We start from the raw sequence: 27,399 nt of genomic DNA, 5'->3' as shown, positions 1-27,399 counted from the left end.
AGCAGAACTTGCAAGGAGACAAAAGGAACATCATTAGCAGCAGCATCTTACCTGCAGTCTTCATCTTTAACCACTCACAGCTTCTGAGAACAGATTCCTTGAATCAGCACGCCTCCCGGACAGTACGACCTGAAAGCGGAAGATATAGGCAACATTAAAGAAAGCAGTAGAGACATTTAAAAATTATGAACTGCTCAAAAGGCTTACCTGGCTGGTCCCCTCACGGCTGGCACCATTCCGGACATTCTACTCGTGCTGAAGAACACCGCGACCTACAAGGAAGAAAAACACAGGTTAGCAAAGGCAAGACTCGCAGCCTGCGCATAGAGCTTACTTACCACATCAAAGCGCTCTTAATGCGCCATCATTTACCAGCGGGGCTCAACCAAGCCAGTTCTCCGCGCTGAAGCTCTGCATACCTAAGGGAGGAAAAAGACCTTATAAAAGAAAGGCATACAGGATAGCAACAAAACTAAAGAACAGCAATAAGACCTACCTGAACAATATCAAACGGGTCGGCTTCAGTGAAGTAACTGGACCGCACACGCCCATGAAAGAAAACGCACCCCTGCAAAGAAGGCAGGACGGAGAGCACGCCTAATTCTACCACCAGGCAGAACCTTCCCCGCAGACCACATCTGGGCAAAGCTGAGAAGCATACCAGCGTGTAACCCGCCTGGGTGGCGTCCCTGTGGATACCAGGTGAGCGTAAGATTAGGTTTACATAGCCAGAGTCTGCATGATCTGCAGGGTCTGGCTTCTCAAACTACTTCAGGGGAAGTATCTAGGCCACTGGCTGTCTGAAGGCAATCATAAAGATCAGACATCTTAGAGTTTGGGTTTATCAACTCCTCAGGAACCTCTTTAGTTCCAAACCTAACCCCAGCTGAAATAACACCCTCTTCAGAGGATTGCTACTTGTAAATAGAGGACATAGAACTAAAGAATTCTTGCCTGGGTTGTGGATGGAAGATCTTCTGTGGTGAAAAGGGTGGCATTTATCTAGGCTTTGACAAAGGCGTCGATTTTGGCATCAGAATGAAAGAATGCCTCGCCAAAGGAGTCGATGATATAGACGCTGGCTTCTGCGGTTTCAAAGGAAGCTTCGACGTCCTTGAGGGAGACCTCAACGCCGGCGCGCAAGGTCTAGATGCCATCTTCGGCGGCGGCCTCGAAATTGTCGAGACTGCGTCGAGTCGATATTCGACTTCGATGTGGACGCCATTTTGTCAGCCGTCACCCCTGATTTATGCACCAGTGGTTTCACTCTTGTTTCATGAGGTGTCCGAGAGCTTTCCCCCGATGACACCCTCGACTTTGTCGGCTCTAGCATGCCTGGTCTTTGATCTCCCACTGTCACTTTTGGCGTGGACAGGGGCATGATCTTCATGCGGCTTTTTCAAGCGGGTTTGGGCCGCATTCTCTAAATTCTTTAGCAGCGAAGCCCTGAAGGCCTCCCATTTTTCAGGGGAATCGTGCTTGGAAGGGGAGGATACAACCCTTCTGTCAGACAAGGAGGAAGAGGAAGAAGAAGATTTATGTCATCGCTTCTTTGATTTTTTGGACGAAGAAGAGGAGGAGGATTTCTCCAAGAGACTTTCTGCTCGATCCTCCCGAATCTCTGTCTTTTTGGAGACTTACCAGGTTACTCACCGTAGTGACCACCTTACTCCTAGTCCATAGTCCCCTTTCTTCCATACTTATGGGGACATCTGTCCATCCTGTGAGACGGGACCGGAGCACTTTGTAAAAAGCATCCACATTTTTTTCAAACATTTGTCCCTCCTCTCTTTAATGCGCGGGGCCCGGCACGCAGCCGTAACCCCGCCCACCTTGGCTCCGCCCCACGCATCGCCCATCAGTCCTTTTGTATCGCAGGGTCCAAGACCCATTAGCAATAACAGAGGAACCTTGTTAGAGGAGACAGCGGGCGGGCGTATGAAGGTAAGGGGACTATGGACTAGGAGTAAGGTGGTCACTACGGTGAGTAACCTGGTAATACTCCTACATCCCGTCCCCTTTCCTCCATACTTATTGGAGATTCCCAAGCACTCCTTACAGGAACTATGGGTGGATGGAAATACCCCTTACTGAAAAAGGTTCTTCAGCACAGCCTGGCCGAACTGAGCGTCAGCCCTAGAGCTCATATCGAGGCAGTAATGCTTACAGAAAGCAGATGGGGAGGCCCAAGTAGCCGCTGTAGCGATGGACTCCCAGGGAACATACTTCTGAAAAGCAACCGCAGCTGCCTTGCCTCGCACCTGATGTGCATGGATACCCTTAGGAGGTTTCAGCTTTTGGACGGTGAAGGATTCTGTGATACAGGCAGCAATCCATCTTGAAATGGATGCCTTAGACGCCGGCATGCCATGGGGTTTACCGAAGGTCACAAACAGTTGGGAGGAGCTCCGAAGCTCGGCAGTCCTGTCCAGGTAGAACTTAAGAGCTCTTCGGACATCCAGGCAGTGTAGAACCCTTTCGGCCTCCGAGGCAGGGTTCGGAAAAAAGACCGGAAGGGAAATCAACTGATTCAGATGGAATTCGGTCACTACCTTTGGTAGGAAAGCTGGGTTCGTCCGAAGGACTACCTTGTCCTTGTGAAAGACCAAGAAAGGATGCTCCACCGACAATGCCTGGAGCTCACTCACTCTCCTCGCTGATGTAACGGCGACCAGAAAGGACACTTTCCAGGACACGTACTTGAGGTCAACCGTAGCCATTGGCTCGAAAGGTTTATGGCACAGCGCCGTCAGGACTACATTTAGCTCCCAAGGCGGGTGCAGACTACGAACCGGAGGGTAGAGGCATGTCAAACCAGCAAACTGTCTCTTCACCACCGGGCTAGTTAAAGAATAAGAACAGCGGTCTGTAGAGAGGTAAGCGGAAATCGCCAAGAGATAAGTCCTGCAAGACAGAACATGAACCCCTAACTCTGCTAGGGAGGAGACAAAGGACAGCACAGTGTCAATCGTCGCCACCCTCGAGTCCAATTCTTTCTCCAAACACCAATGACAGAACCTGAGCCATTTACTCTTGTATTGGGATCTGGTCGAGGGTTTCCTGGCTGCCTGGATAATGCGCATGTTATCTGCAGACAAACCCAAAGGCTCTAGAGACGTGAACTCAGGCAACATGCCACCAAGTTGAGCGATTGTGGGGAGGGGTGCCACATCTGCTGTTCCCCTTGGTGAAGAAGATCGGGAGTTACTGGTAACCTGATCGGCGGACACACCGACAGGTGTTGAAGTTCTGAGAACCAAAACCTGGCAGGCCACCACGGAGCTATCAGTAGAAGAGAACAGTTGACAGAACTCTTCAACTTCCAAATTGCTCGATGAACCAGAGGAAGAGGCGGGAAGGCGTAAGCTCTCATGTTGTGCCATGGAATCTCGAGTGTGTCCCCCAGAGAGGAGGCTCCCAGCCACCCTCAGGAGGCATACTGAGGAAGCTTCTTGTTTACCGCCGTGACGAAGAGGTCCACCTCCGGTGTGCCCCAACGCGAGAAAATCCATGAGAGGATCTCTGCCTTCAGCTCCCACTCGTAGCTGACCACTGTCCGCCGGCTGAGGGCATCCGCGGTGACATTCAGCTGGCCAGGGATGTGCACTGCAAGCAGCCAGACCCCATGAAGCACGGCCCACTCCCAAATCTGGATGGACAGGTCCACGAGAGGGGGAGACTTTGTTCCCCCTTGCTCGTTTATGTAATACATTGATACCACATTGTCCGTTCTTATGCAGACCACCTTGTTGACAATGAGAGGTCTGAACACCTTGAGCGACAGAAAAATCGCCAGAAGCTCCAAATGATTTATGTGCAGGAGCTTGTCCTGAGGTGACCAGTGGTCCGAGACCTGAAGAAGATCTAACGTCGCACCCCACTCGAAAAGGGAGGAGTCTGTCGTGATCGTCACCATGGGGGTTGGGTCCTGGAACCCCGCGCCCACCGACAGGTTGCTGAGAGATGACCACCAGTCCAGGTCCACTCTCATGGAATCCGGAAACATTATCCGCTTGGAATCTGGGTCCACAACCTGACGCCAGGAACTCCGAAGAGCCATCTGGGTCCATCTCATTTTGAGACGAGCAAGAGGAAGAGCCAGTACACACGATGCCATGAGGCCAAGAAGCCTCTGGAACCACCAGGACGACATGCTCTCTGACTGCGCAAACATCTGACACGTGGCCAACAGATCCGCCATTCTGTCCCCGGTCAGATACACTCGGTAGTCTATCGTGTTCCAACGAAAACCCAGGAAAGTTAGGTCCTGTGAGACTGTTATGGAGGATTTTCCGCCAGTTCACCGACAGCCCAAGATGGAACAGGAGCTGAAGGAGAGGCTGGAGGTTGTCTGCTGATGCCAACGGACAAGGGCTGCGTAGGAGCCAGTCGTCCAAATAGGGATACACATGGATACCCTGGAGACGAAGATGGGTCGCGATCACCGACATCATCTTCGTGAAGACATACAGCGCCGAACTGAGCCCAAAAGGAAGCACCCGAAACTGGAAGTGCTCCTCTCCCAAAGAGAAGCAGCGATATCTCCTTTGTGGGTTCCAAATCAGGATATGCATGTACGCATCCTGAAGATCCACCACGCTGAGCCAATCGCCCGCAACGAGGAGCGAATTTGGCCGGGCGTAATCATCTTGAATTTCTCTTGGGGTAGGGAAAGAATGAACTGGGAAAGGTCTAGGATGGTGCGCAGGCCAACCTGGTTGGGTTTGGGCACCGTAAACAGCCTGGAGTAGAAGCCCTCCCCTCGCTCCCCAAGGGGAACGGGTTCCACAGCTCTGAGGTGCAGAAGTTTCTGAACCTCGGCCTTGAGGGAGGGTGAGCCCGACAGCTGAAAAGGAGGGTTGAGGGGTGGGGTAAGGGGTAAAGGTAAGCCGAAGCCCGCTCGAGCGACTGACAAGACCCATCTGTCTTCTGTGATGGCCTGCCACGCCTCCCAATGAGACGCAATGCGTCCTCCCACCGGGGTCTCGTGCGAGCGCAGAAAACCCTCATTTGGCAGGCTATCGTGGCGGTGCCACCTGAACCTGATGAGGAGACTGAGGAGCGGGAGAAATACCGCGTACGCTGTTGTCTACGGCAGTTATTCCCCGCAGGAGTATCCACTGTGCGAGATTTGCGGTCGAGGAAGCCCCTAAAACCAGAGGAAGGTCGACCTTGCGACAACGGCCTTTGAGCCTTGAAGGGAGCTTTAACCAGAACGGACAATTATTTAGCCGTCTGAGTGCTGTCTTTGGTTTTGGTGAGCTCTACCTCAGTAGAAGAGTGAAAAAGCTCCTTACCATCAAATGGAAGGTCCAGAACCTTGTCTTGCACCTCCTTCGAGAACTTAGTGACATGCAGCCACGCTTGCCGCCAGGTATAAACCCCAAGCATCAGACCCCGAGCCGAGGTGTCTACGTGATGAGCTGCAGCCTCCAGGAGATCCTGGGCCAAGACCCTGGCATTGGAAAGGCCTCCTCTGAAATCCTCCAACTTCTCGACCGGAATGTGCTCCTCAAACTCTGACAGACCTCTCCACATCTGCATGTTAGCTCCCGCCAAAATCAATTCTGCATTGGCCTGCCTGAGCTGTAAGGCCGAATTGGCAAAGATTTTCCCCCCTAGGGAGTCCAGGAGCTTGTCCTCCTTTCCCAAGACCTGAGTAGCCGTCGCGGAGGAGGATGCTGCAGGCCTGGATTGCAACGTAGCCGCAGCCACCACTGTGGAGGAGGGAGGCGGACAAGACGCCAAGGCCACTTCTTCCAAAGAATGCAGCCTGTACCTCGCGTCAATCTTTTTATTGACAAAAGGTCCCGAGTGTGGTTTTTCCCAAACTCTACGGACCTCGGCCAGAACGTCCTTCTGCAAGAACAGGCTGGTACGCTCCAAAGGAGACGAGGTGAACGCCCCAGAAAGCACACCCTCCTGCGGAGCAGGTGCCTCGGGCACCAGAACATCTAAGAAACTCATGTCCAGCACCCGGTCATGGAGAGCTCTGCTAGAGCGGGGAAGGTCCTGGTTGTCCTGATCGCCTTGAGGGTCATCTGACAGGTCAGGATCCTGCTGAACCGTGTCAGGCACTGCCTTGTCCACTGGGGACAATGGTGGCACAGGCGGAAGCGCAGGGGGAGGCACCACGGGCAAGGGAGGCGCCGGCGGGACCACCATCGGAACAGGTGGAGCCGGAGGCGTGGGTGGACATATCTCCTTCAAAAGCTCTTTGAAATATTCCCTCATGGGGTCGGTGCGCATAAGCGCTTGAAATTTACCGAAAAAAGCATCCTCAGGAGATTGTTTCGGAACCTGAGGAGGCCTCTCATGAGGTGGACAAATCCAGGGACGTAACAGAGAAGGGTGCCACACCGGCCCCTCCACCGACGAATCCACATAAATAAAGGGAGCCGCCCCCGCGGGCAACGAAACATTGTGCAGAAGAGGCATCCGGGCGTTCCAATCAAACTGGCCGGTAAGGATGCGCACAAGGGACCTTAGGTTCACCCGAAGGACCGAACCCTACACCAGGGGCCGATGGCGTAGTTGTAGGGGTAGTACCTAAAATTGCCGCTGTGGTCGTGGCAGGAACGGCCGCCATTTTGTCCTCATCTGAGGGGAACTGCGGCACGTGAGGAAGTGAGGCAGGGGTCCCCATCGATGTGTCAGGGGTCTTAATTTTAGCCTTAATGTAAGGAACCTCGGCAGAGCCGGTACTATGAGGCCTGGAATGTTTCTGCGACATGCCAACTGAGCCTTTGAAGGAAGGGCCTCGGCACTGCCGGTAAAAGAAGAAACTTTCTTCTTTGCCCCCTCAACAGATCTGGTGTTACCAGAAGAGCGGGAGCGGTGCGCTGTCACTGACAGGGCCTTGCCCGGCCCCTCAGAACTGTTGGTATCCTTAGCCTCTATGAGGGACCTCGGACCTAGGCCCGGTAGAAGCCTTATCGGCACGGACCTCGAATATCCGTTCAGTAACCTCAAGCCCAGCCAAGACCTCGGGGCGCACCCCAGTTTTGTTTTTGAGGGAAGCCGAAAGAGCGGTCTCAGAGCAAGCTCCGGTACCCCACAACTCAGTAGAACTGGGTCTACAAACAGCCCCCACAGGAGGGGCCTCGGAGCGTACTCCGGTGGACACAGGCCCCTTACGGAGACCCTTGGAGAAAACTCAGGTAGAATTATTAGGCCCGACAGGCACCTCAGGGCGAACCCCGGTAACAGAGCGATCAACGCACCTCCGGCTCGAGAGGAACCCGGAAAGGTATCCCCCGGCCGGGGTGCTCTGAAAAGTAAAGAACTTACCGGGCGTTTTTTCTTCCCGTCGAACGCCTGAAAATGCAAAGGAGGAGTCCGTCCGAACACCACCTCCCACCGCTCCAACCGACGTTGAAGTGCCTGGACTGAAAGGGAGTCACAGTAAAAACAGGAGTCCCAACGGTGTTCCGGACCCAAACACTCTAAACAAAGAGGATGGGAATCCGCCCTCGCGAAGCGACGGTGACACGATGAACAGTCTGGAAAATCTAGTTTAAAAGACAGACACACTAGTAAACGAACGCTAGCGAGAGCCAGAGAGGGGAAAAAGGGAAGAAAGTCTTCAGAGGATGCAAGTGCATCCGGCCCCAATCGCGCGGAGAAAAGGACTGACGGGCGATGCGGAGCCAAGGTGGGCGGGGTTACGGCCGCGTGCTGGGCCCCGCGCAGGAAAGAGAGGAGGGACACATTTTTGGAAAAAATGTGGATGCTATTTACAAAGTGCTCCGGTCCCGTCCCACAGGACGGAGAGATGTCCCATAAGTATGGAGGAAAGGGGACGGGACGTAGGAGTATGTTTTATATTGGCAAGTAATTTTGTATCAGGTTTACTCCCTCCACTCATATACCAGATATCCCTCTTCTTTGAATCTCTCTGGGGAACACACCCATCTTCAACTTTATCTTACTAAATACTCCCCCTCTAGACCACTAGAATCCTCTGGCTCTAACTGTGTGCATAAAGTGTTTTGCTAAACCAAGGGTAGGTAGGTAGTTCGCCTTCCTCAGCTGGCTCCCTCCTATCGAACCACCTCCCCCATGTGCCTTGAGCAGGATCTTCTTACAAACTGGAAGCTCCTCAAGACTCTCCTCTTCACCTCCTCCTTCCCTTCTTCTTTCACCTGCTAATCCCACAGTGGCTGCGATTGGTGTCCTGGGCCCTTATGCGTTCTCAGAGCCCTGAACTCCCTCACACAATCGGCCCAGCTCCCGTCTTTCTGGGATCTGCGTGAAATGACCGAATGCAAAAGTCGGACTACCAAAAGTGACTATTTTTTAACCATTTTTCCACAAATATATATATTGGGGGGAGACCTCCCCACAGTCCCCCCCAACCTTACCCCTATACATTTTTATTAACTTTACCCCCCACATATATCTGCGGAAAAATGGGAGTCAGACTTTTGGGGGTCAAACTTTTTGCCCTCGGTCATTTTGTCCTATTCCTCTTTCTGCACTTGCACCCTCTGCCATGGTAGCTTGCACTTACAACCCTGACGCCGCCAAACCGTGTAGCATTCAACATTCATAGCACTTCATCTGTGGATCACCCTTGAGCTTAGACCCCACAGCACTAACCCCCCCGCCTTGTCCCTTGCTCTACTTGCACCCTCTGAATACTCACAAGGCATAGAAGGTTCGTCCTGTTCCCCCCGATCCTCCTTAACTTCTCTTATTTGTGTTTTTAATGTATGTTATCGTATTTCCCACTCCTGCACCCTCCCTTGCCCCGTGGGCGCTTTGAAACAGTATGTTGTTATTGTATAAGCGCATAAAAAGTAAACAAACTGGTCCACAAGGGCACCTGCCACCACCCTTTGCAAACCGGTCCACAAGGAAAGCCTCCACACCCCTAAGAAACCTGCCCAAAAGGGCAATAGCCACCCCCCCTTTGCAAGGGCAACCACCCCCTTCCACCCCTGCCATTGGTTAACTGGTCCACTAAGGCATCAGCCAACCCCCTTTTTAAACCTGTCTGGAAAGGCAGTCACCACCCTATTGCCTTCTGTAAATTGGTCCACAGGTGAGGATCGCGCCTCCCTCTGTAAACTAGTCTACAGGACTACCCTGCTCTGCAAACCGTTCTGCTTGGCCACCCCCCCCCCATCATAAAACGATCCACAGCATCCTCAAATAAATACACCTTTACACAATGCAGCCTCCTCGGTCATCTTGCACCCACAAATGACTATCACCAGGGATCGATATGAGTAGGAGCTAAAAGCAGCTCTTGGGTATCTGGCATCACATAATCAGCAGGAGTTACCGCTGAGAAACCAGGAGCTAGTACCTAGCGTGCCGTAATCAATTTATACATGATCCATTATGATGTAAATGTCTTCTAAATGTAACCCAGTGCTCCATTATACCCATTGCAGAAATACAATAAAACAAGATCAGAGTGCAGGGAATTACTGCACCAATGCCAAGACCTCTACTCGGCTGTCGAGTGCTTGCAGGGAGCAATGGTTGTGCAAATAGCACTACAACTAAGATTCAAAGATACGCTGTACCTTCTGCCATCAGACCTTGCCATTTGCTGCACATATCGAGGAGGGCAGCTTGAAATTGTTGAAAAATGCTTTAAGCGGATTCATGTGAAACATCTCAGCAGAGGTCTTTACTGCAGTAGGATGGAGCACAAACAAACCAAGCAAACTTTAAAATACCACTGTATGAAGCCACTCCCATCTAGCCCATTGAGAACATCAGGGCCAAAACGCAAAGTGCTTGTATAATGAAACACATCAAGCCGCAGTAGCCACAACAGAAGCTCAAATGGTTTGTACACCTGGATTCTGAAAAAACAGATACTGAAGCATGGCAAAAAAGATCGCAATCGAAGTAACAGTGAATGAAGCTCACTCATGTTGCATCCTTCAGCAATGCCTCCATATGCGCTAACTGAAGCAGCCAGGACCCATCTACAGAATACATATGTGAAAGCAGGTCTGAAAACCTCACTTAGGACCTTCTTAGACAAAGACTTTGCTACCTGCTGAGACAAAGTTGCTACCTGCTCCCGTCCCTGCCACAGACTAAATCTACAAACGCAAGAGAAACAATAGCAATGCTCATACCTGATGGTGCCGGTGGGTGAGGGGAGAGGACTGATGAGACTCCGGAGATCCGGCTCCGGAATGTGGATTTTCAATGGCGAGATCTGGGGATAAAGTGGTCGGAGAGGAGAGGAGGGGGCTTCTTCCTTCATTTCCTCCTTATGATACAGAGCGGTGAACTGGATCTTTATAACAGTACTAGGGAATCGGAAAGTACACCTGCAATTAAAAGAGTTGTGATAAATAAAAGGTACCACTCTAAATTTAATACAAATGCTAGAAATGAATGAAATTAAGCACACCATTCTGCCTCCATCTAGCCACAATCACTATTCATTTTTAGTGTTATCAGACCATAAAAACAAACATAATGCAAAGGTGATTTAAAAAAAGATCAAGTGCATTTTACAGTTTAATCGGGGGAAACATTTCAAGTGGCAGCCTAGTAGCCAGCCATATTAAGTCCCTTACCACCTCAATTCTACATATAAACGCAGAACACAGTTTCTTGCTCTCCAAGAGCTCATTATCGCTAGCCAATGTCTAATCGGAATTTTGAGCCCTGGTTTAATTTTCTCATAGGTGTGATTCCTTTGTCCCCTAATTGGGAACTACCCATCTTTTCCCAAAAAAAAGTCGTATTTCAATGAATTAACCTTTTGCCCAAATAACCAATTCAATTATTTTGATGTAACCACTGATCTTTTCCATTTTTGTAGAAAACTCAAGCGCAAAAATGTTTTGAACGCAACATTTAAAACACAACCACAAAGTGTACTACCTCCATCAAAGCCATCAGTAGCTCATGTGGAAAACACTGTCGATCTTCTCAATCTACCAGAAACAGAAGATATACACAGCATACCATCATTTGCGGAAGAACAAGACATCATTTTGGAATTATCCGAGCAAACACCTCTTAAACCACGATCCAAATTTGTTCCCCAGCTTGGACCGGATAATGTTATAGATATGTTCTTCAAGGCAACTCAACAAAATATAAGATAAATCTACCTAGGAGATTCACAACCGAAGATCCATCATAATCTAACATTATCACTGAAGAAAGCCCCATCAGAACTCAAGGCTGTTAGGACACCTACCTGTGCTGGGAGGCAGGGGGGTCCTTTGGGGCGAGCCCGAGCATGGTGGTTGTATCCCCGGTTCTGGGTTTGGAGGAGATGTGCTTTTCTGGGTTCACCTTCTCATAGGGTGGCATGCGATAGCACGGGTCATTGGGGAACACGCTTGCGTTTCAAGCCTTGTGTTCCTGCAGCGACTGTCTCCGCGCATGCGCCGGACCTGTTTGCGCATCAAGCCTCGCTTCCATGCCGGGTTCCTACTAAGCGATCTGGACTGGAAACTCGCTGCGTCTCAACGTGGTTCGGGTTTGACCTTCCACTTCGCTCCTGAACATTACTGTTCACTTAGTTTCCTTGCTCCTTGTTCCTGTGCCGGTTTCTTCCCGAGTCCTGGTTGTTCTAGCCCTTGTTGCCTTGGGTCCTTCCTTTCCTGGTCCTTGGTTCCCGGTCTTGGTCCTCGGGGTAGTCTCCAGTCCTGACCCTTCCTGTTCTTCCTCGCCTGTCCTGCCATTTTGCCTGCTCCTTCCAGTTACCTTCCCCTGGCCTCTTGCCTTCTTTCCAGTGTTCTTTCTCTCGGTTTTGCTTCGTTGCCTCCTGCCTTGCTTGGGTGCCGTGGCTCTTGGATCTTCTGCAATCCAGCAGCATTGGAGAACTACGCCCTCAGTCCAGCAAATCCAGCAGCATTGGACCACTACGCACTCTATCCTGCAGATCTACATCGACAGACCTTCCCTGCCAGTGCTTGCACTGTTCTGGCATCACATTAAAAACAGGGAAGAGTCCATCCGTGGAGTCAGGATCTGGCCCCCTTTCAATCCTGTGTTATCAGGGCGGAACAGGGGCCGGTTCTTGGCGCTGCCTTCCATCTTGCAGCCTACTACTTCAATGTTCTGGCTACTCCAGTACACAAGCCTCTTGGAAACTCAGGTACGCAACGTCCACGGGACACACAACTTAAAGGCAGACCCAAACATAACAGTTAAAATTGCAGAGAAGGGAGGCAAAATTGTGCCGTTAAGAACGGAACACTATGTGAAAATAGCAACTGACTATCTGGACAATATCCAATGCTATGAAAAACTAAATATGGATCCTATACCAAAACTACAAGAAAACTGGCACCTTATGAGCATGCATTGGAGAGACATGGGATTACTTACAGATGAAGAATACATGTACATGCATACCCCCTTTCCCATAACATCAACCATCTACTTCATACTCAAAATTCATAAACCTTTCATAGAACTACCCCCATCTATGCCCATTACAAACAACATAGGATCATTGACGGAACGAATCTCTGAATATGTTGACAAACATCTCCAACCACTGGCAGCCGGATTATCTTCATACATCAAAGACACAAAGCACGTTATACACTGGAAACAATACAACGGGAACCAAATTACTAGCTGGTCACATTAGATGTCTCAGATCTGTACACCAGTATTCTTCATAAAAAAGGACTACCAATAACTTTTCTTAAAACCAGATCTGTGTCATTCTACCAACAGAATGATTATTTTGGAAATGCTGAACTTCACCCTAGGCAATAACATCTTCACTTTCAACCAGCAACTATATAAACAAATACAAGGTACCGTAATTGGGGCAAAGTTTGCATCGTCCTCTGCCAATCTATACATGGGACATTTTGAGATTGAGCACGCCTTCCAACATCCAGCATTTACCATTCACAATAATGTGGCCTATTGGGGAAGATACATAGACTATATTATTATGATTTGGAATGGAACTGAAGAACTACTAGATTATTACAACTATCTGAACACCAATTCATACAATCTACAATTAACCGTACAACTGAAATAGATTTTCTGGATCTCCATCTATATGTTCAAGACAATAAAGTTCACACCACACTCTTTATTAAACCAACAGAGGTCAACAGCATACTGCATGAATCTAGCAATCATCCGAATCATGTCATTCCGAAATATACCATACAGAGAACTGCTTTAAGTCAAGCGGAACTGTACAACACAGGAGAAATTTGAAAAACATACATGTAATACTATTCGTAAATTCAAACAGCAAGGGTATAAACCAAAGCATCTAGACAAAAGTTACCAAAAAACGAAATAGCGAACTAGAGAAGACCTCCTTCAAAACAAACCAAAACAGCAAAAATCATTGCAAGAGGACAAGGTACGATTTATAACAACATACAGTACCAATAACAATACAATCAAAAAAAATACTAATGAATAATTGGAACATACTTAGAGTGGACACTGATTTCCAACACCTATTGGATAACCAACTAAGTATAACATTTCGTAAAACCAAAAATCTCAAAGAAATTCTCAGTCTCGTCACATTTCCAATTGGCCAAGAAACAACATATTCTTCCCCAAACAATGTGGCTTCGGACACCTACAACAGGCAATTTCTAATGTGGAAATTGCCAAATGTGCAAATATTCAGACAATGGTAAAAAGAATATCACAACACCAAATGGGACATGCAAACCTATCCAAGATCTAATACATTGCAACAGCAAGAACATTGTATACGAGATCCAATGTGTACGAAACAAATACTATATAGGAAGTGCCATCAGGACATTAAAGACACGCATTGGCGAACACATTAGATCAATAATCAACAGAGATCTCAGAACACCTTTGGCCTCACATTTCCAGGAACACCACAAAATGGAGCAACTTCAATGGACAAGATTCTTTGGCATAGAAAAAGTAGTATTACCGCCTAGAGGAGGACCCCTAGAAAAAATGCTATGAAAAGGAGAAGCCTATTAGATTTGTATAAAGGACACCTACCATTCCGGTCTAAACACGGACCAGGAAATGCATCATTTTCTTTAATGTATATTATTTTATGTATCGGGAGGCATTCTACACAAACTGTATATTACTACACAAAGTATCTACCAATCTCTAATGTATGTCATCTTATGAACCATGAGACACAATGAGTATCATCACAAAATGCATGTATTTTTTCATTCTTAGGAATAATTATGTGCCATACTGACTATCCATTCAGCCTCTAAAAACAGAACTAGAATCCTTTTCTAAAAAAATATATAAATAATAACTGTACCATTTACAATTTGTCACTCTGGTTACCGCTATTACGAAATGTAAGGTCTAAATACCTGAAGAGCTTAAATTCATAAGACAAACCAGGCAAAAATTAACTTTAATACAAAAATAGAAATCTGCAACCTTCACAATATATTTGTAATATTATCCCACAAGCTATGACAGAGTTCAGCACATTCAAAGTTTCCCAATACAAGATGGCGGCTACATAAACATGACGCATGACATCATCGAACATATGTACGCTAGGGCGTCATCGCATAAGCGGTTGCGTCACCACGTACAATAAAAGACAATTACAAAAAAGTATGGCAATCGCACCACAATCAGCAGCTAAACCGGTAAATACCTCTTTTAAATAAAGACAGCAAAGATTATACATTGTATTTAATACTGAATAGAAAAATAAGTATACAATAAGTGAAAGATACAACATTATGGCCAAATTTCTATTTTTTCTTAGGACCACCAAATGAATGATGCCACAATTTACTGATCTGAAAAAGGAAATAATGGAGTTCGACCATATTTGTAAGTACAAGAATTCTATTTGCTATACTTAATAGTATTTTAATTTCCAAAAGCACAACTCTACTGAAAGCATTCTTAAGTATACTTTGAATCAATACAATTTAATTAAAAGGCACAACCAAATTGGATTCCAAAGGTTTCTTTTTTCTATATTTCAAATATCATCTCTGGCACCTTGCCCCTGCAGCACTGACCAATAACACCACTTGCCAGACGGGCAGTTTAGACTCTACAACGATGTATTGAAAGAACGGTTATGTAATTACATTTGGTATGAAAAGGAACAAAAGTTAAATCTTTTAGATCTGCTTACAGGGCCAAAAGAACCAATAAGAATGTCCTCTAAAACTGCCATTGCAAATAAAAAAGGGGTTGGCTGGAGGCCAAATGGGACACCCTTAGTACAGCTGTAGAAAATGGCGACACCAGGAAAATGCTAAGCATTGGTTGATCTGTGAATGAGTGTACGTCTATCAGCTTGTCCGACAGGTGAGGTGATTGTCCTCAAGATAAAAGTATCGACAACTACTATTATGAGCCAAAGTCGAGGTAAGCTCCAGGCCCCAACGCAATTCCAGCCAATTTGTACATAGATGTGGTAGCAATCTGGGCACCCTACTTAACCCTCATTCATCTTCATCATTTCTTCAGGCATAGTCCCACGTACGTGGTCAACAGCCGAGATTGTACAGAGAAAAAAATAAATAAAAAGGGGGGTGGGGTACATCTTGCCCTGGAAATCACCAGATCTCTCATTGATCCAGCCTCCAATATGTATGGGAAAGTCTTAATACGTCCCTTAGAAAACTAGATTTATTCTAATAGGCAAATCACTCAATTACAGGCTGGGTTAAAAAAAATAAAAAGTTTAAACAGCAAAACTTTTGTTTTTTTATTAACTGAAAAGGGTTTTAAGAAAAAATTCTATGTTATTTGATATTTGTATAAAGTCTACAGCCATTGGTTTGGCTTCGAAGCGCTGTGGTGGATGAAAATGCTTCGGAAGTCTGTAGTCTGCGCAAACATTAAAATAAAGAGGCATTACACAGCATGCCAACAGTTATTGGAGCTTGGTGACTATTCAACTAGTAGCAGAGAGGACTAGCTCAAGACATAAAAATCATGTAGGGGGCGCTGTTGCACGCAAGTCAAGATAGACACGCAGCCTTAGAGCTCCTATGACCTGGTGCTGTTAGCAGCTGTTTTGGTGCTCCATAATATTATACTGATTCGGCAATGTTAAGGATATGGGACCTCAAGGGACACGGAGCAGTCTACACGGCACAAAACTAGCGATTCCATCTCCCCGGGCCGTTCCGAGCTCCGGGAGTGTTGGTGCTGGGGCTGCGTCAAAGATGGCGGCTGTGACGCAGCTGTCCTCATAGGGAGATCGCGCCAGGCCCTTGTGGTGCTCGGCAGGTCGGTGCGGTGGCTGGAGAACCGCTATGTTAGCCACTACTCTGCGATGGCGATCGGGAGGCTCGCTATTCTCCCCTCTGCACCCCAACTGAACTGTGTGGGCAGTAGCTCTGCTGCGCTACACTGAAGAGTGCTGCCCTTGCAGGGGACCAGATTGCCTGTGTGCTGGCAAGTCCGTGAACAGCAGGCAGCGTAAGCTCAACTGCTGAGTACCCGTTTCCCCTTTGCGCACCCTATGAGAAACCAGAGGGTATTCTCACTCCTAGATCCCCTGCATCCTCTACTCAGGTGGCCAGGGAAGTCATTCTTGAATCCGGACCCTTGGAGTGGAGAAGCAAGGGAGGATCACCCGAGTGTATGGTCCTTGGGAGCTGAGAGTGGGGTACCTTTAGGAGAGGCATGGTATCCCCCTTATCCGGCTGAGACTCAACCAAACCCTCCCCCGACCTTTATTAGGTTATTGTAAAGCTGTTCCCCTCATTTAACACTTAAGTGTACTGAGACTAAGAAGAGACAACTAAGATTAATGAACACCACACACTTTTACCACTTTGGTACTCAAACAAGGAAGATCCCTGCAGGGAGCTTTAAGAGTCAGACATGGCCCTGTAATTATGGTCAGGCAAGTCTCACTGGAGGCCCACACCTGTAGCCTATCAAAAGGTGTATGAAAACACAGAGCAGGGAGCAAGTAGGCCTGTGTGGAGGAAGCAAGCAGTGGACCATGCTTCAAAAGAGGCAAACGTCGTGGGCCCGAATAAAGAGCCAGGACGACGGCAAACTTCTCAGAAGACTTACACAGTGTAAGTATTTGCAGTCTGGGAGTCTCTGTGAACTGTGCTGAGCAGCAGGGGCTGCAAGCAAAAAAAGCACCAAGGAGAAGGGACGCTGTCTGCGTCCAGAAAGTGGCATTCCGGGAACCGGCGTACCGAGAAGGGCATGCGGCACGCAAGCGGAGCGTGACCGAAGGAGACTCCACAAGCCGATGAGTGTCAGGGAAAGACAAGTGAACGCTGGGGCATTCCTACAAGGTTTGTGAATACTGAACCAAACAGAACTTTAAAGTTTACACAAAACAATGCTTACTGACTAGCGAACTAAATATGGAACTTTGAAAATTAAGCAAAGCAATGCCTATTGAATACCAGTGAAACCAATGCATATTGAATAATGCACAAAAGGAAACTTTATAATTAAGCAACATGAATGTTTATTAGACCCTGAATTGAATGAAACACTGAAATTAAGGATTCTAAGTGTGCAATGGAATAAACCCAAGTAATAAAAGTTAATAACCCAAATGTCCAGGTGAAAACAGTTACAGAAGAGGGCACAAGGGTGACAGTGAAACCCAAGAGGGTGGGTGTGAGTAAAACACCCTAAACCAAACTTTTATGAACGAATGCAGAGTGACAAGGCCACAGACTGGAGTCAGTGCGACAACTATGGCATAGGCAAGAGGCTGATGAGGAAAAGCCTAAATATTGTAAAGGTACACATCAAAGTCAAGATGGCAAGAATCAGGGATTCTGGATGTGTGACCTGTGATGGGTGGACCATTTGGTCCGACAACTGCATCAAGACCAGTGAACCCTGCATGTTGGAAACTTAGACATTGTGACCATGAAGATACTGACTTGGAACAGAACCCTGAGACTTGCGGAGCTCCATTGTGTTGTCTTGAGAACAAAGCCTCAAGAAAATTTGTTTTCTACGAACTGTGTTGCTTGAAACTTGGGAAGGGAACCCCGAGAATTGGTTTGGAACCATCACCTTGAACTGAAGAAAGGTAATCGTGAGACTCTTTTGGAACTTTCTTATACTTGGGGGAAGGGGAGCAGAGAGAAAGCTGTGAGCTGAAAGAAGCTCAGAACTTTCAGTTGAACACCATTTCTTTTTATTTTGACATCCCTACAAATTGGTTAGCTTTAGTTGTCAGGGAAAGTATAGATTTCATAAACAGACTGACTTTTATAGAACTCTTGGACTCAGACTTTCCTTAATTTTGTTCACGTAGGGAAATCCCACCTTAGCATAGGGCAAGTTAGGCCTTCTATCATCCTGACATTTTATAAAGTATCTTATTTTGAACTTTAAGCCTGTGGTCTGTGTCTTGCTTCACAATGCCTTCACAACCCCCATGGTGCAGAAGAGGCCTCAGGCTTCAATACATGGAGCACATGTTGGACATGCTGGTCATTAACTATCCTCTCTGCTAGCAGGTGCCCTACTGGCTTTAAGAACTGCTGAGATGCTCTATACATGTATGAAGCCTTGTGGGTACTGAGCTAGGCTGCAGTACTTGTGTCCATTAGTTCGCAGCAAAGCAGATTCCATCTTGGCTGGATTTACTCAACTGGCACCTGCTGTGTGCTGAACTACTGGCCTGTAGGGGTGTCCTAGATGGTCTTTACACTTTTCCTCTACATATGAAATGCACTATGGATCTCCTGGAACTCCTGGCCCCTGCTGTGCTGAACCTGGCACGCTGTGTTTGGGCAATGGAACTTTGTGGTGACGTGTAAAGGTTACACTAACACACAAGTTATGCCACACTGCTGCCTTTCACGCCTTGGTGCAGCACCCTATTCCACTCCCGTCGGGGCTCTGCCTCTCCCTGCCAGACAATGGTGTTCGGATTGGTCTCAGACTCTGCAGTCCGCCTCCCCTGGGACTGCTGGAAACAGGGGGACTAGACCATCTCAATGCAAGACTTGCAGGGGCACATTAGAGACTGGCAATGACCCAGGGGACTGTAAGGAAGCAGAGCTCCATCAATATGTTTGCCAAATGTGCCGCAAAGGCTTTGGCGCCCTATTTGACACTACACCCTCAGGTGACACTGCAGAGCCAAGCGAGCTCATTGAAGCGTATGATGGCTTGTATGCAGGAGGGCTTTTCAGCCTTCCATAGTAAGTTAGAGAACATCAATGGCACGATCGGATCCATCAAGTCAAAGATGGAGAAGACAGACCTGTAACTTACGGAGGCCGAAAACAGGGTGGGGGTAGTGGAGGATGACATCTCCCAGCTGAAAACAGGTGTAGCCACCCTAACTAACAAATCCAGACTTATCAGCAAGAACGATGAACTGGAATCCAGGTCACAACGTAATAATAATTGGAGTCCATGAAAACAACCTAGATGGCTCTATGGAGGGTTTTGTGGAGAACACCATTCTCTCCCTCCTCGCAAGCCTAAGCTGTCGCCACAGTTTGCGGTTGAGCGCACCCACCCATCCCTGGTGCCCAAGTCTAAACCTGGAGCACCACTTCGCCCGATTATTGCTTGACTATTAAATTATCTCGACAGAGATGCAGTCCTGCGGGCTGTCCTTGAGAAAGGAGAGCTCTTCTTAGGATCCAGCAGGCTGCATATCTACCCAGACTTTACCACAGCTGTACGGCAGGAGAGGAGAACATTTTTGGTAGTAAAGAAACAGCTCAGGGAAAGGGCATGAAATGTGCAATGTTGTACCCTGCTAAAATCCACATAGAATGCAGCGGCAAAACTTTCTACACGATCCCTGTAGAGGCCATGAAATTCCTGGATGAGTGTTCCACCCCAACAGGAAGCCGCTTTGTCTGCCTTCTATCCTGGTCATGTCTTCTTCAGGCTACAAACATTATTTAGTTCTGCGAATTGGGGGATTCCTGGTCTCAGGCGCCCCTACTGGATAGATATGGTCACATCCTGTGACTGATGGGGTACCACACCGCATTTTCTTCTTTTGTTGTATGTTACCGGAAAAATATTTCTGTTTAACACTTTGTTCTTCAATAGCTGCTGAAGGGCCCGGGCTGATAACCATGCGCTAACCCCCCCCATGCATTGTTGCAGAGTTTGGTTGGGTGATTATTTTGGAGGCACTTTCTTCACGTTGGGGGGGGGGAGCGGGATATGAGGGTGGGGATGTTATTCTGGGGATACAAATGGAACGGATCCAAATTGATGATCTGAAAGACAAAGGGACATCAGCCCACTTGCTTCTATCTGTCGACCACCTTTGGCCCGGTTGATCATAAGGAGCTGTGTAAACACCTTTCCACAGCAGCCAACTTTTCAACAGAAGCAACAACCTGGCTTCAATCCTTACTTAACAGATCCATGAGGGTCTTCTCCACATCAGCAGCAGTAGCTGACCCTATCCCCATCTCATGTGGAGTCCCACAAGGGTCATGCGTATCGCCCACTAGGTACAATGGTTTTACCAAACCTCTGTTTGATGACCTAGACGATCTGGGTGTCACCTATACGAACTATGCAGATGACACCCAGATCCTCATACTTCTGTCGGGCGACTACGACAAAGACCTAGCCCTCATTAACAAAATCTACCTCATCATTCAGGCATGGATGGCCACTCATGGACTATGCCTGAATGACAAGACGGAACTCTTCCTTCTAGCAACCCCACTTAATATGAAGAAACTGAATGATCAATACTGTTCCTTTAATATCGATGGTAATGTCATTATGGTAGACAAAAAAGTAAAAACCTTGGGTTTTTACCTTGACTCCTCGCTAAACATGCAGAAACAGGTCAGGTCAGTGCAACTGCCTCAGCCACAGCCGACACCTGCAAGCTTATCAATGCCTGCAAACACTTTCTCTCTACCAAAAGCTGCACCACCTTAGCCACTGCCTTAGCTCTATCCAAAATTGATTACTGCAATGCTCTCTACTTGGGGACTAAAACACACCCTTAAGAAGCTCCAGATTTTGCAGAACAGCTTTGAGTATACTTGAAGACAACATATTTCCTCATGGAGACGAGACATCAAGTGGCTTTCAGTTAAAGAAAGAATACAACTAAAAACAGTGTGCCTGACATACACATGTCTCCAAAATGCAGCCCCCCCCATACCTCATGGAACAATGTACAAAGCATAACCACTCCCAATCTACTAGCTCTTCTAACTCTGGTTACCTCAATGTCCCAAGGTGCAAACTTTTAAAAAAAAAACGGTGGCAGTAGCTTCCCAATTATGGCCGCCCAATTGTGGAACTCCCTACCTTCCACACTAAGATGTCCAGTCCCTTTACAAATTCAAGAAAGACATGAAATGCTGTCTCATTGCCAGAGATGCACCCTACTAGACCCGGTTAACCCTATGTTTTGTCGTGATCAAACTTACCATATCCGACTATATGTATATTGTCCAGTGTATATTTTCCAAATGTGACAACTGTATGCCCCGTAGCCCATAAAATGATACTGCCATTTTTCTGCATTCTGCCTAATGTATGAACAGTGATGACTGTATACCTACGTATCCTCTGTAATATTCTCCCTCACCCCATTACTGTACATTTACGTTGTGTAACTAAGAACATGCATATCCTTGTAGTGCGCCCAGTTACCCCCGGGTTGGGAGCGCAATATAAATAACAAATACAAAAATACAAACTTGGTGACAGAGAAACTATTGTATTGCAGGCGATGCAGGAGAGGCAGCTTGAGACATGCTCCCTTAAGCACGAACTATAGATTTCATCAGTGTGATGGTGGGTGAACTAACGTGCATGAGTTGGAATGTGCAGTGGTTTGGGAACTCGGTTAAACGGCGGAAAGCTATGCTCTACGTGTAGCGCCACAAAGTCAAGCTGTTATTTTTACAGGAGACCCACGCTTTGGCTGCTGGAAGTGTTTGCCAGAAAATGAGGCATAAACAAGTCTTACACCACGTATTCTACACAATCCAGGGGGTAATCATCTTGCTCCATAACTCGCTCCCTTTCACACACAAGGTTACTCTGATCCTCTGGGGTGGTATGTTCTGGTCTATGGGGTGCTGGCAGGACGGGAGGTGGCATTACTGAATGTGTAGGGCCCTAATGTGGCCGATCCCGAATTATACCTCGAGATTGCTGAGATGCTACCCCTCTATCTTTTGGTACCATTATTGTGGCATGGGGACTTTAATACAATTTAAGATGCGAATCATGACAGGTCTGGCCAGTCCCGCAGGGTGCTAGCTAAGTCCGCACAGACGATACGAGACAGAATGGCGGACTTATGTTTGGAGGGGTTTCAACCCTGGGGATAGCACTTATTCATACTATTCCTCAATGCACGACTCATTTTCCTGCATAGACCGCTGGCTTGTCTCTGATGCACTTCTTGGTGGGGTTATCATAGCGAGTATACTGCCGAGAACCTACTCTGATCACTCTCCTGTTTTGGTCACCCTTCACCTTGACGAGCTCCCCAATACCTATATAGGCTGGCGATTTAAGTCTCAAGTGCATGTACAACTTTACATTGAAGCAAATGTGGGGTCAAGTCAGCTCGACTGGCATCCGATGGGAGGCTTTCAAAACCTACATCTGGGGAATGCAATGGCCACAGAATTTGGGGTAATTAAAACCATTCGACGTGACATTCGGAATAGAGAGGCAAGCCTCAGCCGCTTGGAACAACGACAGTCGACCTTTCCCCCTTCCGCAACACACTTGCAGGTTAGGGAAGCATTAGACGACTTCAGAGACAATGCATACAGAGAGCTGAAGTTTTTAGGTGCGCCAGTGGTGGCAAGGCGATATGCGGAGGGTGAGCAGCCGGGTGTTATCGGAGTATTCAAAACTTTCTTCTCAAAGCTGTATACGAAAAAGTATACATGTTCCAACTCTGACATCGACAGGTTCTTTGAGGGGCTCCCACTTAAATGCTTGTTGTCTGAGGTTAGTGCCCAGTTGGATCTCCCCATTTCCTTGGAAGAAATTGCTTGGGCTATTGATGCCCCGACTGCTGGGAAGGCCCTGTGCCCGGGCAGTCTTGCCGTAAACATTTCAAGTCTGCCCTGGTTCCTTTTCTTCACAAGGTGTGGGTGGCATTTGATTCGGTCTTGTGGCATTTTATGTATGCTGTGCTTGAGAAATGTGGTTTCGGCCCTGGTTTTGTCTCTGTGGTTGCTCTACACCTCCCTAGTTGCTAGAGTAGTACCAACAGGATGCTGTCAGCCACACTCCATATAGCCTGGGGCACTCGCCAAGGGTGCCCCCTGTCCCCTCTATTATTCGCCATAGCTTTTGAACCCTTGGCAGACCTGATCAGGCATAAGCACAAACACAGGGGTATTTGGATAACTGGAGAACCCGAAATGATATCCCTATACGCAGATGACGCAATAGTTTATGTAAGGGACCCACAAACCCACCTACACCCTATCATGCGAGATGTTGCCTTTGGGGAAATATCTGATCTCCAGGTGAACTGCAATAAGTCAGAACTTTTCCCTCTTACTGATGTCACGACTGAGCCCCAGGACCTACTTGGTTTCACATGAGCTCTGGCAGCAATACGATACTTTGGGATCACGGTAACTAGGCATCACATTATCCTATATGACTGTAATTGAGCTACATACTTGGCGCACCTCATGCTTGAGCTTGTGACTTGGGCGCGACTGCCACTGACTATTGCAGATAAAATAGTATTGCTCAAAATGACGATCCTCCCAAAGATTCTTTTCTTTGTTGAAAATATACCTCTATGGCCTGGCATGAAATTCTCGAGAGAGCTGGCAGCTGCCATAAATGCCTCTGTGTGGCACTCGGGCATGGTGCGCCTCAAATCGGATACCTTTACCATGCCTTATGCGCAGGGGGGTTAGCCAACCCTGACTAAGACATATTGGCTTTCAGCGCAATGCGCAGCTTTTTGGTTTGCGGGTTGTTGTGTCTATACCGCATGTCAAGCTCGAAAAGTGCTCAGCGGGCGCGTGGGACATTGTCTTTAATGGTGCCCCCTGTGTCGACAGTTCCTTGCCCTTTTGATTCTACGAGCGCCACTTCCCTGGCCTGGTTCAGAGTGTGGAAGCTGCTGAGTCACTCATCCCCATCATGGCAACTTCCCACTATGTAACTGTGACACGAGTTTTGATGATTGGGGGGCGTAAAATGATGAATCTATGTTTGCTACTTGCGATGCAATGTTTGTTTTTGCACTGGTCAAGAGCCACTATACCATCAACTGACCAATGGCTGTTGCTTGGGCCAGTGACACTGAAGAGCACTGGGCCACTATGCAACCAGTGGAAATCGCCCGTAAAACATATGGCGGTCCCTCAGGACTTACCTGGCACACATGCGTGATGACCCTCAGACTGAATAAGGCCTACAATTGGCTCCCCGCCATGCTACCATCGCCCTCTCTATTGGGGTCCTGCTGTCACTTATGTAGGTGAGGAAATATAGCTCAGAGGCAATGCGTTTGCCTTGGAAGCAAGACAACGCAGCGCAACACAGGTTTGAATCCCAATCCTTCGCTTACAAAACACTTGTTGGTTTTAAGCACGTTATAAAATAACAATTATAATTGTTCAAATTGCTCGTGGTTTCCTCCTCAAATGCATTGTCTATGTATAGTATTTATTAAGTTTTATATAGCGCTTTACACCAAAGCGCTTTACAAGAGTAACAAGCAAAATACAAGCATTACATAACAATTTAATCAAAACCAGAAAACAGTACAAGGAACAATTTACATTACTGATGTTAAGTGTGAGTGGAGAGGGACCAAAGTGAGAGAGGGAGTAGGAGGTGTGGGTAGTGGTGGAAACAGAAGAGGAAGCAAAAAGGTGTTAGGGAGGTGAATGGAAGAGACAAGATTGTAGATATGTGCGGAAAGTAGGGTAGGAGGGAGGAGAGCGCATGGGGAGGGAAGACGGTGCCAGTGGAAAAAGGGAAGGGGCGCAGGAGGAGGAGAGAGTAGGAAAAGCTCAGCAGAGCGGAATGAACGAGGAGTATAAAAAGTGACACGGGAGGATAGGTATGGAGGAGCAAGACCAAAGAAGGATTTAAAGACTAGACAGAGGAACTTAAATATGAGCTGGAAGTGAAATGAGAGCCAACTTAGTGAGGTGAGAGAAGAGGAGATGGAGTCATGAGGTGAGAGAAGGGAGATGGAGAGGATGGCAGAGTGGTAGACAGATTTGAGGGGGGAGAGGTGAGTGGAGGGGAGTCCAAAGAAAAGAGTGGAGCAGTAGAAAAGTCTGGAGAAGATGAGAGAGGGGATTAAGAGTTTAGTCGCGTGAAAGGTTAGGAAGGGTTGAATTTTATATAAGCGCCTTTATATTTACTGATAACTTGTACGTCACTTGCAATTAATTAATGTAACAATCTGAACCAAGTGCTTTAATAAACAACGTATCACAAAAACAAAATCATGCAGCGCATTGCTTTCAGGTGCAGAGATGACTACTAGGTCAGTGACTATGTGACAGCTGGACCAGATTATTCCTAGTACTCAGCTGGATTCTATCGGTTGCAGCACAACAGGGGGATGGATATTATGAACAGTCTATCGACCCTAAAGAAAACTGTCTACAGTTGAGGGTTCTGCTATACTTTACTTGCAGCACACATGCACACAGAATAAGGCAGTTGCATGCAAATTACATACACAATTGCTAGATATGTCAATGATTCATTCAATGCTTGTTGTCTTGTCTGTATAATCAGATTATTGCAGTACAAATATTTATATTGGATAGAAACCTGGGGGCAATAACAGCCATCTTTAGAGAAAAATGCTGCCTCGTCCTCGCTCCCTCCCGCTCCTCCACTCCCCCCTCCCTCCACCCGGTGCCATCCCACCATAGTCCCTGAATATCCATTTTCCCACTCTGAGAAGTCTTGTGTGCCCGACATTGGGCTAGTGGGAATTCTAGCGAAGTGGTATGCTCCTGTTTGGACCCTGCAACTCCCTCTTATGACATCAGAAGCCTGACACTACACCATAAGCACAATGACCACATGAAATCAACATGCACACTCGGCAGTCACACCTGCGACACATTGCAATGCTCATCCACCTAGCGGGTGTACCCTCCGTAGACAAATCAGTTTCCTACGAGCATATGTATAAATGGCAATATATCAGCGGTAATGACAAGGTATCCATCATTCTGATACATATAGTATTAAAAGCATCTCATACTTACAAATGAAAGTCTAACATAAATGATGATATATGTTATGATGTTATGTTACTTGGCATTTATACACCGCTCTATATATCATTGGTATGACCTCAAAGTGCTGGTAGTTTGAACGCCTTCGGGAACCGTATTTCTGGTCAGTAGAGCGAGAGATAGTGATATGAGGTGCGCGGGTGCACCAGATATTTGTGCAGTTTATGTGATATCCGGATGATAGCTGCATCCTAGCGTTAGGTGTGGTGCTGAAGATATCAGTTGGATGCGAGCAGCCTGGTTGGTGGACACCCAGACTGGGCTCTGGCTGCGTTAGGTCTGAAGGACGCATATGTGAGCAACTAGGCCGGAATGTGCTCGGCTAGATGCGTTTTATAGGGCGATGAGGTGTTCATGGAGTCGTGTTCGTGTGTGAACAGCTAGGCTGAATTAATCAGGGGTATAGTTGTGTTCTAGTTGAATGATGGTGTATAGTAAAGAGTAGGCATTGTGATGTGATATGATGGTTATCTTTAAAGTGCCAGAGACCAGGCACGTGAACAGGATGGCCAGGAAGAGAGCGACACACGGACACAGAGATAGGGGGCTGGACTTACAGAGACAGGAGAGAGGAATACGGATATACAGCAACAGCATGGGGAATAGGAAAGCAGGGACAGTCAAGGAGGGTGGGATACGGATATATAGCAACAGCATGGGGAACAGGAAAGCAGGGCACATAGTGATGCACGTGTGGGACAGGTTAACATTTACATTTGCATTTCTATCCAGATGTGATTCAGGCTAATGTTCACAGCTCCATCCAAGTGTTGGACAAGCCAGCAATTGCATTTCTATCTAGAAGCGACTCAGGCTAACGTTCACAATCCTGTCAGGGTCCGGTGCAGGCTAATTCTAACTAAGTGCAGTATTGCTAACGTTCACAATCTAGTATGGATCTGGGGCAGGCCAATGTTCACTATTCTAACAAAGTGCGCAAGTGGCATTGCTAACATTCAGAATCCCGTCTAGTCAAGCACAGGCCAATGTTCACAAATCTACTAAGTGCAGCATTGCTAGCATTCATAATACTATCTAGAAGTGACGCAGGATACTGTTTACAAATCTAACTAGGTGTGGCATTGCTAAAATTCACAAATCTAGTATGGGTCAGGCAGGCTAAAGTTCACAATTCTAATTAAGTGCGGAAGTGTGGCATTGCTAACATTCACAATACTGTCCGGGTCTGGCACAGTCTAATGGTCACAAACCAAAT

General features: G+C 47.3%; 1 protein-coding gene across 1 annotated transcript in view; it reads right to left on the bottom strand.

Annotated features, from left to right (window-relative positions):
* The window catches only part of FOXK1 (forkhead box K1), a 763,857-nt gene that overhangs the window by 551,667 nt on the left and 184,791 nt on the right, over positions 1–27,399 (bottom strand). Inside the window, exon 2 of the mRNA XM_069645513.1 lies at positions 10,104–10,301. Coding sequence (XP_069501614.1) covers positions 10,104–10,301 — 198 coding nt within the window. The remainder of the gene's footprint in view (positions 1–10,103; positions 10,302–27,399) is intronic.

Source organism: Ambystoma mexicanum, chromosome 2p, assembly GCF_040938575.1.
Source record: "Ambystoma mexicanum isolate Mex_15411 chromosome 2p, UKY_AmexF1_1, whole genome shotgun sequence".
Taxonomy (NCBI): domain Eukaryota; kingdom Metazoa; phylum Chordata; class Amphibia; order Caudata; family Ambystomatidae; genus Ambystoma; species Ambystoma mexicanum.
Note: the sequence above shows the minus strand (reverse complement) of the source record. Positions and strands in the feature narration are given on the sequence as shown.